The 12,043-nt window shown below is 50.1% G+C and overlaps 4 protein-coding genes across 10 annotated transcripts in view; 2 read left to right on the top strand and 2 right to left on the bottom strand.

The window, feature by feature from the left end:
• LOC118502758 (disheveled-associated activator of morphogenesis 1) overlaps positions 1 to 3,302 on the top strand; it is a 94,270-nt gene extending 90,968 nt beyond the window's left edge. For all 7 annotated transcript variants that reach the window (XM_036035333.1, XM_036035334.1, XM_036035336.1 and 4 more), the window contains 5 exons: positions 32 to 168; positions 243 to 404; positions 476 to 1,036; positions 1,106 to 1,277; positions 1,348 to 3,302. In XM_036035333.1, the coding sequence (XP_035891226.1) occupies positions 32 to 168; positions 243 to 404; positions 476 to 1,036; positions 1,106 to 1,277; positions 1,348 to 1,677 (1,362 nt within the window). In that variant the 3' untranslated portion in view covers positions 1,678 to 3,302. The remainder of the gene's footprint in view (positions 1 to 31; positions 169 to 242; positions 405 to 475; positions 1,037 to 1,105; positions 1,278 to 1,347) is intronic.
• Positions 3,303 to 3,846: 544 nt separating this feature from the next.
• On the bottom strand, positions 3,847 to 6,061 carry LOC118502760 (poly(A) RNA polymerase, mitochondrial). The gene is made up of 2 exons (XM_036035339.1): positions 5,777 to 6,061; positions 3,847 to 5,715 (listed from the first exon to the last, which is right to left on the bottom strand). Exons 1-2 carry the CDS (start codon positions 5,904 to 5,906, stop codon positions 3,929 to 3,931), a joined length of 1,917 nt encoding a protein of 638 aa, XP_035891232.1. The 5' UTR covers positions 5,907 to 6,061; the 3' UTR covers positions 3,847 to 3,928.
• A 266-nt stretch (positions 6,062 to 6,327) lies between these two features.
• Positions 6,328 to 8,993, top strand: LOC118502759 (ESF1 homolog). Its single transcript, XM_036035337.1, has 2 exons — positions 6,328 to 7,216; positions 7,276 to 8,993. The coding sequence occupies exons 1-2, from the start codon at positions 6,455 to 6,457 to the stop codon at positions 8,893 to 8,895; spliced, it is 2,382 nt and encodes a 793-aa protein (XP_035891230.1). The 5' UTR covers positions 6,328 to 6,454; the 3' UTR covers positions 8,896 to 8,993.
• A 168-nt stretch (positions 8,994 to 9,161) lies between these two features.
• LOC118502761 (plancitoxin-1) lies at positions 9,162 to 10,472 on the bottom strand. The gene is made up of 2 exons (XM_036035340.1): positions 10,297 to 10,472; positions 9,162 to 10,217 (listed from the first exon to the last, which is right to left on the bottom strand). The coding sequence occupies exons 1-2, from the start codon at positions 10,443 to 10,445 to the stop codon at positions 9,233 to 9,235; spliced, it is 1,134 nt and encodes a 377-aa protein (XP_035891233.1). The 5' UTR covers positions 10,446 to 10,472; the 3' UTR covers positions 9,162 to 9,232.
• Positions 10,473 to 12,043: the final 1,571 nt, after the last annotated feature.

Here is a 12,043-nt window from a genome sequence, read left to right as displayed (position 1 = left end):
TACTTTCTAAAGAACACTTCCACTTCCACAGAACGATGGTTCGATCGAGGATCTACGATTGATCGGCAAGAACAAGGCCAAGATTTTGTCCGTAATTGATGGACGACGAGCACAGAACTGTACCATTCTGCTCAGCAAACTAAAGATGACTGATGAGGAGATCTCCAAGTAAGTATCTCTGCTCTATTCTCGATCTCTTACAGGTGGCTTGTACAATCCCACTCACAAACGTCTCATTCTAGGGCTATCTTGTCGATGGACTCCAATGAGCAGCTACCGATCGACATGGTGGAGCAATTGCTCAAGTTTACGCCATCGGCCGAAGAGCGTGCACTCTTGGACGAACATTCGGAAGACATTGACTCACTGGCACGTGCCGATCGGTTTCTTTACGAAATCTCAAAGTAAGTCCCAACTGCTCCCGGTTAATCTCGATCGCGAGAAGTCACACTATAACCTCACCTTCCACTTGCAGGATACCTCACTACGAGCAGCGGTTGCGCAGCCTACACTACAAGAAGCGTTTCCAGGTCACCGTAAACGATCTAGCCCCAAGGATCGCCAGCGTTATGGAGGCATCGCGCGAAGTAGCTCGATCCCGCAAGCTGCGCAAACTGCTCGAGCTAGTCCTGGCGCTCGGCAACTACATGAACCGTGGAGCGCGTGGCAATGCGTCCGGTTTCCGACTCGCCTCGCTCAACCGCCTGGCGGACACAAAGTCTAGTGCGGCTAAGGGCACTACGCTGCTTCACTATCTGGTGCAAATCATCGAGAAGAAGTTTAAAGACATCCTTACGCTCGAGGAAGATCTGCCGCACGTGAAGGAAGCGTCCAAGGTGTCGCTCGGCGAGATGGACAAAGACATTACGATGCTTCGTGCCGGACTGGCGGAAGTGAACCGTGAGATCGAGTTCCATCGGAGTAGCGGTGCATCGCAGCCCGGTGATCGCTTCCTGCCGGTGATGCGTGAATTCCACGCGCAGGCATCGGTACGTTTTGCCGAGCTGGAGGACCAGTTTCAAGATATGAAAACGAGGTACGTTATGATGAGTAGTTAAAGTCCGTGAGACAGAATTATACTAAGGTCGTATGTATTCGTTTCAAGGTTTGATCGCGCCGTTCGACTCTTTGGTGAGGATGGTTCGGTCGTGCAGCCGGAAGAGTTCTTCGGCATCTTCGATGGGTTCCTGTCCGCCCTAATGGAGGCCAAGCAGGACAATGAGAACTTCCGGCGGCGTCAGGAAGAGGAGGAAAAGCGTGCCAAACAGGAGGCCGAGGTAAACTATCATACCCCTCATTATATTCGTTACGACCTCAACCAAACATGTGATTCTTCTCTCTTGTTAGCTCAAGAAACGTACCATTGAACGTAAATCGAAGGAAGGTCTGCTGAATTCGGTGGCCGGTAAGCTGGGTCTCAAGTCGAAGCACACCAACGGTACCAACGGTGGCCCGGTAACGGCGGCCGACGCAAACAACAAGGGTGAGTTCGATGACCTCATTTCGGCACTCAGGACGGGTGACGTGTTCGGTGAGGATATGGCCAAATTTAAACGTTCGCGCAAGACGCGCCTCGGACCGAACGGGACCAACAATACGTCGCCACCGCGCAGCCGGAACAGCATCGGACGTGAGGACAGCCGCGAACGGACCGGTGTCGTGAACCGGCGACAGTAGACGTCAACGTGTCTCCCACTCCCTTCCATCCGGGTTTCGGTCAGCCGCCAATGATAGATAGATGAGAGAGAAAAAGAAAACCCCCGCGGCACGGAACGGCCAGTAGATAAATCAATCTCATCGCAAACGCATGTAACACTGATTGCATACATTTTGGCGCTGTTCTGTTATGTTGGTTGCGGTACTGAGATGCGATCTAGGAGAAATCGTGCGGAAAATCGATTGCCTTCCGTGTCCCTAGATTTATCCTTGAGTACGCGACTTGGTAATTTTCCGTTCTGTTGTACAGTGCTACCGTGCAGTTAGCTTTAAGTTTACGTTCGATCCCTCGTACCGACATCGAAACCAAGAGTCATCGTTATCAGCCTAAAAGGTCTTCCTTCTTTAACTAGAGATAGCAAATAGCACACACACACACAGCTGCTCGGAAAAGTCACACACCCCCGCACATAAACCCACAAAACCTTCTCCCCCCCCCCCCCCCCCCCGGCCCTGTATTTTCCCAGTCCAAGGTTGTTTGCGATTCGTCGTGTAATTAATTTATTTTAATCCTTATTGCATGCATTCCTACACTACTATACTATGAATTGAAGCGCTATTTGAGGAGCAAACGGAAGAATCGAGAGAGAATTAGCAGCACAGGAAGGTTTAGAGATTGGAAAAGGAAAAATATTTGCAAAGCCGAGTCTAGTACGTTCACGAATGTATAACACTCTGTTCGCTTTCGCACGAGATTACGAGATTATTAAAATGGATATTATGGTGGATCGAAAAAAAAAATAATCAAAAATCCTTACACTTTGGAAACATATTAAGCTCATGTCGTTGGATTTCGTTTCCCTGTTTTTCATAGGGCCAAAAACGTCTCGCCGTGCTTCTCGTGTGCAGCATCCCAAATTCAGGGGATGTATTTTAAATGATCCTTTCCTTTTATGCCACTGCGAATAGCGAAAAAAAAAGGCTTAAAAAGATAAGTTTTAAACCAGCCGGGCTCCAAAATGCCTCACACCTCAATCATCCCGCACGCACGAAAGTCGTAGTTATGGCAAATGCATGTAGTGATTCCGCGTGCGCGAATGAATTCCTTATTCTAGTAGCAAAGTGAGATGTGGAACAGAGGAAAAGTATATAGATATAGTAATTCCTAGCGATCGTCTCTTCATCCTTTCTGTGCAACGTGTAGGAGAGGTTTGTTAGGAGCAAGAATAAGGAGGATTCTTTCCATTCTGTTGTTTATCGGTTAGAGTTTTCCGCGTTAGCCCATAGGCCCCACGATAGTCGATAGTGTGTGAAGTTTTAGATAGACAAGAAGATCACCATCCAACAAGCACCCGGGGTGATGGTCGAATTTGTTTTGCACCAGCATCATCATCATCACGATCATCATTACTGTACATATAATCCTGGTACATCGATTGATTAGCGAGCGAGAGAGAGAGAGAGAGCGAGTGAAACTAGATCGTTTTAGCGTTACGGGGATGGACACTGTACAGGGGGCACCGTGGAACACGACTGCACAAGAAACACTTCAAACAGGACTTTACCAGAGATTTGGACAGCACACACACATACACACCCAAACGCAAAACCCAAGACAGAATCGCAATATTCGCTTTTGATGTCAGCTTCAAGCGTTTTGATATCCTATTTACTGCTCTGTATCCTTCCTGTATTCGGTGTACGTGTGCCGTGTATGTTGGTGGTTTTAGGTTGCTTCACCATCCAGAAAAGGGCGACAATGATCTCCTCCATGGTGGATAGCTTTGAACGTAAAGCGACAAGTATTTGTTAATAGGTTGTCCCTTGTTGTGTTGTTATCCTTAAGATGTGGATGTGGAACGTTAGGCATGCAGAGGATGCTGTCGCCAGATGGAGGACGCAACCATTTTGAACCATTTTTGAAGTGCGAAGCCGTAAAACTGTGAAACCCGGATGTTGCACCCCTCGGCTAATTCATCCCCGGAACCCCGAAAACAGTAGTGGGAGCAAGGCAGGAGTTGTGGTTCAGTTTTTCTAGTGTTTTTACTCTGGTGGATCGATCGATGTGTGCACGTGAACGCGTTTTGCTCGGGATGATGAAAAACATTAATATTGAAAAATAAAGAAATCAAACATACATACCTGCCTTCTTTCTTCCTCTTATTCACGGTAATTTTAACTCCGTTTGCGTAAGTTTCGTGTCATTTCCGGTTTCTTTTATTTTAAATCCTCTTCTCTCTAAACAAATATTTCACGGTTCAACGGGCCACTATCACCGTCGTTTTGTGTTTCGCTTTAGCTTTACGCCCGTTCCTTCTAGCGAGGTGCTGGAAGTCCTCGCATCCACCCGAGGCCCGCCCGTACTGAGCTTGTGTATTTCTGCCTTTGTCGTCCGCTGTATGGCAGCGATTTGGTTTTTAACCGCCGTATTCCGATACTGGGTGGTGGTGGTCTGCGGTTCATCCACCGGCACCTCGTCGAAGATATCCTTAACGTTAAGCATACGCTTGGTAAAGAACATTTGGGGCGTTATCCGCTGCTGCTGCTTTGGACCGAACAAACTAACGAGGCCCCACGGTTCGGTAGCACCCGGCCCGGTGCCGGTGCTAGATTCTTTCCCGTGCGCTTCCAACAGCCACACGGCATTGCGTACCTGCATGCGGAACAGTTCCGTTTCCTCGAGATTAACGTTCTTGCTGACGTTCAGCACCGTTTCCAGCGGGTTGACGATGTACATGGGGCTGTGGTCGGGTTTGAGGATGGTCGCGCCCAAGTTGAGACTGATTGCACGCTGGTTAAAATCAAACTGTGAGTAAAACTCGAAAAACTCCATCAACAGCTGCTCGAGCGTTGACTCATTGTCGCTCCGGAACGACCCGTAAATGGAAGGGTTTTTCAGGAACGTGTACGCCCATTCGGCTTCACCCTCACCGAACCGGGTGACCGGTGGGGAGCTGGGCTGCTGATGTGACGATGCCGCCGCACTGAGCTGAATCAATCGGTTGATGGATGGCAGTATGGGGCGGGATAGCTGTTGCAAGAAGTACATGACCAGCATGGTGAGCGAAAAGTTCGTTATCCAATAGCCCGGCGTTTGATTCGTTAGCCCGACCGATTGTGCCCAACGGCGCACGCAGAACGTAAGCGGACGGACGCGTGCATCCAGCTGTCCGAACAGATACAACAGCTCGGACATGTAAACCCCAGCCGTATTGTTCATCGTGAGGTCAATTTCGAGGTCCAAATGCTCATGATGGTACTTGACGATCGGTACACGAGCCTTCAATATTCGGCGCACACTGTTAACGCCGGGCAGAAACAGCTGCAGCACATCTCCGATCGATTCCAGCTGCCGTTGGACTTGGGTGCGTTCGTTCGGATTGGTTGCCTTGGTGTGGTACACCAGCCGAGAGTTTCGATCCGGTGGTTCGCCGGACCGTGAGTCCAGATCGAGTATCACGTCCAGATCGCATCCCATCCGACCGTACCCATTCACGGACGAACCGAACGGATGGGCAACCGCCTGCGGGAACATTCCCTGCAGTGAAGATTCCAGCTGTCGCACGGCCAGGAAGCGTAATCGCTTGCCCAGGTCGTTAAGCTTCGTTAGACGATATAGTATCGTCACCTGATCGTCGATGCTTTCCGCCGAAGAGAGCAGACCGTTCAGTTCCGCTTCTTCGATCGCATTTGTACCGGCTACCAGGGCAAGTGGTCGTTTGGGTTCTTCGCGTGCGATTAGTTTCGGTTTGGGACCGGTGCGGAACCACATGAAAATGGACCGCGCACGTACGCCTGGCCGCTCGGTACTGAACACACCGGACTGCATGGCGGCATCCGCCTGGGCGGACGAACTAAACTCGAGCAGTATGTAGTGACAATCGCCATCCGCATCACCCTCCACCCGGTAGTGGTGGGAGCTTTCGATGGTGCCGAACTGGGAACAGTAATGGTACAACTCGTTGTACGATCGTTCCGAGCTCACCTGCACCAGTATGCTTCTTCTGGCCTCCGCACGTCTAGCGGTCAACATTGTATCAAACGTCCTTACGCTATTGGCTGCAACAGAAGAAAGCACATTAGGAAAGTATTCGGGCGAGGGTTTCTCCTACCACATTACCACTACAATACCGAACCGGACAGGGTGTATGGAACTGCCGGCAAGGCGCTGGTTGCAGTATCCGCCGGATGTGACCGTATCCCGGTACTGCTCGTTTGCAGCGAGTTGTGGTGCGCCATATGTGAAACATAGTGGCCGTGGTCGCTGTTGGCCGAATGCAGTGAAGAGTGGGTCAACCGGCGGGTTTAGAAATTATTTGTACACAAAATTTCGCGAAACAACACAACCGTTCTGTTACATGATGTGTGTTTTCAGCGTGTTCTGTCAAAGCCCAACTACACGCAATACACATATGCTGTCAGTGCAGTGTGTTTTACAGGTTAGGATAGCCAGCATTTTACGGTGCAATCGTTTTGATATCATGTTTTTCAGTTTTAAACCAACTAAATAGAGCTATTGTTAACATGTTTTACAATTAAAAGATCGAAGGGCCATTTAATTTCCTGAATTATGTTCAATTTTTCTGCCAGTTTTGAATTTCTTAAAACGTCATGACAGTGTACAAGCTATGTGTTAGTTTTTTCACCGGGCTTTATTTACGTCTTCCTCGCTCAATCCGCTGTCAAACTGCCCATGCCGCATTGTTTACGTCGTGTACCGAACTCGCTCGCACAGTGAAAACCACATGAAATCAGCTAATTTCCTTTATTTTTCAAGTTGTACTATTATCCTGCAACAATGAAGGACTCGAAGAAACAGAACGGAACTCCCGGCAAAGGGAAGAGTGATCAAAAATCCCAAAAATCAAACGGCACAGAATCGGGCGCAACAGCTTCTGCCGGCAATGGTAAAGCTCCGAAAATGTGGGACGACGATCGGTTCGCCCATCTGATCAACAACCCGCGCTACCATGGCATTCCGAAATCGAAGAAAAAGGTCACAATCGATAACCGATTCAAGGCCATGTTCGAAGATGAGCGATTTAATCAAAAAGCGACTATGGATAAGTACGGTCGCAAGATTAAGAAAACGGATTCGGACATGCTCCGGAAGTTTTACCATCTCGATTCGGACGAGGAAAATGAACAGGAGGCAGAACGGGAACGCGAGCGTGAGGAACGTGCCATGGAGGGTCGGGCCGGAAGCGATTCCGAATCGGACGCCGACGAAGGGCTTGAGCTGACCGAGGAGGAAAAGAAAGCGGGACTGTCGACCAACGTTAAGAAACGGTTGAAGGACATGGACGTGGATTTTGCCCGCGGTGAGGGAGTGCTGGGATCGGAATCATCCTCGGACGGTGATTCGGATGGGAGCGAGGACGAGGAGGATGTGTTCATCGAGCACGTCTGGGGTGCACTGGATGCAGATGCCGAAAGGACGGATGAATCGACCAGAAGGTTGGCTGTCTGCAATATGGATTGGGATCGGGTACGAGCGGTGGATGTTATGGTGCTGCTTAGTTCCTTTCTGCCCCCGGGATCGGCCATAAAGAGTGTAACGGTAAGCGGGCTCGATCAATCGAACGATCATCTAGTTTAAATAATCCCTTATATTTCCAGATTTATCCTTCGGAATTTGGCAAACAACGCCTAAAGGAGGAGGAAGAACGTGGCCCCCAAGAGTTGACCGAGCGCACAATCGAAAGTTCCGGCGAAGAGAACGACGAGGACGAAGAGGTCCAAAAGGAACGTTTGCGGGAATATCAGCTAAATCGTTTGAAGTACTATTACGCCGTTGCGGAATGTGATTCCGTTGCGACGGCGGATAAAATCTACGCCGAGTGCGATGGGATCGAGTACGAAAGTACGGCCAACAAGCTAGACCTGCGTTTCATTCCGGACGATATGGAGTTTGACGATGAGCCGAAAGATCACTGTACCGAGCTGCCCGAGGTGGGCAAGTACGTGCCGCGGATCTACGCAACGAAGGCACTGCACCAGGCTAAGGTCGAGCTAACCTGGGACGAGAACGATCCCGACCGTAAGGAGTTCAACGAGAAGCTACGGGACGGCAAATGGGCTAATCTGCCAGAGCACGAGCTCAAAAAGTACGTGGTGTGTTCGAGCAGTGACGAGGAGGGAGATGATGGTGATGAGACGACCAACGGCAGATCCAAACGTCCAACCGTACGACTACGAGCACCGGGTAGTAACAGTGGTTCCGAGGACGATGATGCAGACGGTGGTTCCGACTCGGAAGGTGAATCAAAAGGAAGTAGTCGCAAAGAGAAAATGATCGCCAAGTATCGTGCCCTGCTAAACGACATCAAGGAACAGGAGCAGGCGGGAGAGAACGAAAAGGTGGGAATGGAATTCTCCTGGGAGGTGAACGGCAAAGACGGCAAGCAAGCACCGAACGATCAATCAGATGAGGAATCGGAAGATGATCGAGCTAAACAGAAACCTAACGACGACGTGAATCCTTTCGAGAAGATTTTGCTCAAAAAGAAGGAGAAAAGCAAACGCCGGAAGGAACTGAAGAAGCGTCGCAAACGCGGTGAGCTGGACGGTGCTGACGGAGAGCCCACCAAGCAGGAGGACGAAAGCTCGGACGACGACCTACCGTACGGTGTGGATCTGAACGATCCATTCTTTGCGAGCGCCTTCAACGAGAAAGAGTTTGCGCTGGGCGATAAGAAAAAATCCAAACAGAAGGACCGCGAAGCCGCCAAACAGGCGAAAGAGCAGGAGGAACGCGACGCGGAAGAGTCGGCACGTCGCCGGGCCGAGCTGGAACTTATGCTGGACGATGGGGAAGATAATCGGGCTCACTTTAATCTGCGTGCGATCCAGGAGAGTGAGATCGATCTCGCGACCGTATCGAAATCGAAACGACGCCATCTGCTCAAGAAGAGCCGCCGGCAGATCGAGGAACAGCGCAACAGCAAGCAGGCGGCGGATGATTTCGAGGTGAACGTGGAAGATCCCCGCTTCACTGCGATCTACTCGAAACCGGACTTCAACATCGATCCGACCAATCCGGCCTTTAAGAAGACGAAAGCGATGGAACGGCTGATCGAGACGAAGCTGCGCAAGCGTCAGCTGGCGGAGAACGACGTGAGAGAAGGAGGGAATGGAGCGGCGGCGACGGCGGCGGCGGAACCGAAAGTGGCACGGAAGGACGTGGCCACAACGATGCTCGTGAAGAGCATCAAGCGGAAACTAAAGAATGCTTCATAGGGCGGAAGTTGTCGTGGAAATGCATCGTAATAAATACAAAATGTTATTAAAAAAGTTAAATAAATCTTAATTTACTTACAATCCCGAACCTTCACCAAGAATGTTACGATCAGATCATATTAGTAGAATATTTTAAAACATACCTTTCTTGGCCGGAACTGGTTGTTGATTGGTGACTGGAGGAACAATTCTACACCTACACACACAAAACTACATTAACTAAATAAGCACTACTTTCTACCACTACTACTTAAAAAGCGCCACAATTCAACATACCGGCTCCAATTTCACTGCCTATTTATGTATTTCACTTTACATCCAGCAAACCGATCTCTCTTCACGGTTTCGGACACGGTTCAACGTCATCGATCATTCCCCGGTAGAGTGTGGCCACGCGCACCGACGCCTGGCAAACGCTCCCACCGCCACGCTGCTTCTGATGCTCCTGCCTATTTATGTCCCCCACACAGATCCATCCCTCGGCACTTCCCCCTCCCACAGCCCACTTCGAATGATCCTTGAGCGTTTTGAAGCGATCCTCCCGGCCCACCGAAACTTCCCGCACATTCAACACACTGTGACGCTGTTGACCATCGAAACATTCGCTCGGCAAATTACCCGCCCCATGCTGCCAACTTTCCACCATCAGTCCCGTGTCCAGTGCCGGCGCCATCCAATCCGCGTACAGCTCCTTCCCAAACTGCCGACTCTTCGCAAACGTAACGAACTCCACACCGTCGCGCGATCGGATCGTTTGCTGGCTGTAAAACGGGGGCGATTTATCCGTCGGTGCCATTTCGGCCGCACGTTTCAGGGTGGGAAACCGGCCGGCCAGTGCCGGTGGGATACTGGACGAATAAACGGTCACCTCGTTGTACAGTAGCTGGCGGCCAACCGTTTCCATCTGATCGGCGGCTAGCGAAATGCACAGGAAGCTCTGTCCGTACAGCATGCCGGTGTGCGGATAGCCGTACTCGGCACCGATTGCGGGTGGGAATTTGGGCACGGAATGGATCAACCAAAAGCCGGTGGTACCGTCCGTGCTGACTACACCCTTCGCATGGCCCCGCACCATATCGACCGGTCCGTTCGTCGGTTCATCGTTGTACATGATCGTAAGCTGGGTGGAAGGATCGCGGGTCGAGGGAATGATCGTACTGCCCGGTGCACTGGCGGATTCGTTCACGCTGTACCGGGCGGTGTGCCACTGTAGGGGAGTGTCCGGCCCGGCTTCATCCTTCGATGATACGTACGTGTAACGCAAGCCATTCGTCGGTGAATCACGCTCGGTGGATTCTTTCGGCAATTTGTACAGGTAGTACCTAGGCCAAAACAAAAAAAGGGACGCGGAACACTGGATTAAGGAAGGGATTCTAGATGCTAAAATGAAAGCATTCTTACCAATCTACAGGTTCTCCGGATTCTAAACGACACCCGAGTACATCATCGTTCGCGTTTATCTCGCAGTAAGCGATATTTATCACCAATAACACGGTGAAACCAATGAAATGAGGATGCATTTCTGCAAGCGTCCCTTTTGCAGCAAGCATCGTACGAAACTAACAGCGCATTAATGTTGCCTCTCGCTCTAGCAAGTACAAGGAGCGCTCGCTGACACTCTCTTCGTTGCAGCTATCCTTTTCCTAACCGGTTGCGCTATCCTTTTCTAAGCATGGTGGCAAAGAAACAGTCGATCGTACATGGCGATCGGTTGAGGTTTTTGTCTATTTATTAAACTTCCTTGAATTCGCCTTAATTTAGGTTATATTTCCATAGTATTATCTGGACTATGAATAATGTTCCTTGATAAATGTCCTTGATGTCCTCCAAATAGGGTAAAATAGTTTAGCCACTTATTCAGCAGCTGCTTCTTCTTCTACTTGGTCCAATTTATTGTAGACGACTATGAAGCATGACCAGGACTCCAATTCTTTTCTAGGATACGCAACCCCCAACTGTGACAGATCTTCAACAGGGTTCTTCATTCAGACAACGAGATGTTGTGGAACATAGCAACCTCGGGAGTTAGGAGTCTAGTAGGCGTTGCTTGTATAGTTATGTAAGAAGAATAAATTTAGTCGGTTGTTCTTTTTCCACTCGAAAGAGGAAGTACCTTCCAACACGAGATCGCTGTGATCTTCTCAAGGCTCGAGCCTTCCCTGTGGAGCATGAGTGATGGTATCCTTATCAGTCAGTAGCGCCAGCCATCTTAGCTTTCCGACTCTGGCCAACGTCAAGATATCGAGTTCGAGTACCGTCGTCTGCCAATCGAATGTTCCAGCATTTCTGGGGCATTACCGCATTCACCATCCGTGTGGACAGTCAAAAAAGAGTTTACGTGCTCGGTCCTCCGGTCCTATGGCAATCTCTACGGAGTCTGACGAGTATAATTTGCCTCACAATGGTGAGATCAGTTTACAACTCATACAGCTACCACATGGAGGTCATCAAATGTTCAGAACATAATCCTCTCGAATTCGTCAGTTTTGGACAGAGTCCATGCCTGAGTGGCGTTTGAGAGTCTTCTTCTTCTTCTTTCTTGGCCTGCTCCTATGAAGCACGCATAAAAGACATAGCCTGATGTCCAATCCAGGAACCAAGGGAACCATGGCTGCATTCCTCCACCGCCGGCAGCATCCGATCTCCATCAGGTCTGACTCCACTTGATCCAGCTAACGATCTCGCTGGCGAGCAACTTACTGGTATGACATGAGTCCGGCATCCTCATTACGTGCCCTAACCAGCGAAACCCTCAGGATGTCTGCATTGCGCTCAGCTAGCTCGTGATTCATCGTCCTTCTCCACACGCCCTGCATACACACACCGCCAAAGATAGTCCGTAGCACTCGCCGCTTGAAAATGGCGAGTGCATTGGTGTCCTCCGCCAGCATAGTCCGGGACTCGTGCCCGTACAGCAATACCGACCGTATCAGTGTGCGATATATCTTCTGGATGTCAGGAGCCTGTGGTGCCCCTAAACAATGCGCCTTCGGATTTCGCTGCTTACGTTGCAGTCCGAAGTTACGATCGTGCCAAGGTAGCAAAACTCCACTACTTCCTTAAAATCGTTGTCGCCAACCAATACTCTGCTTCCGAGTCGTGCTCTATCACGGCCAGAGCCTTTGGCAAGCAGGTACTTTATCCTACG

Source organism: Anopheles stephensi, chromosome 2, assembly GCF_013141755.1.
Source record: "Anopheles stephensi strain Indian chromosome 2, UCI_ANSTEP_V1.0, whole genome shotgun sequence".
NCBI classification, from domain to species: Eukaryota; Metazoa; Arthropoda; class Insecta; order Diptera; family Culicidae; genus Anopheles; species Anopheles stephensi.
This window is presented reverse-complemented; position numbering and strand designations above follow the sequence as displayed.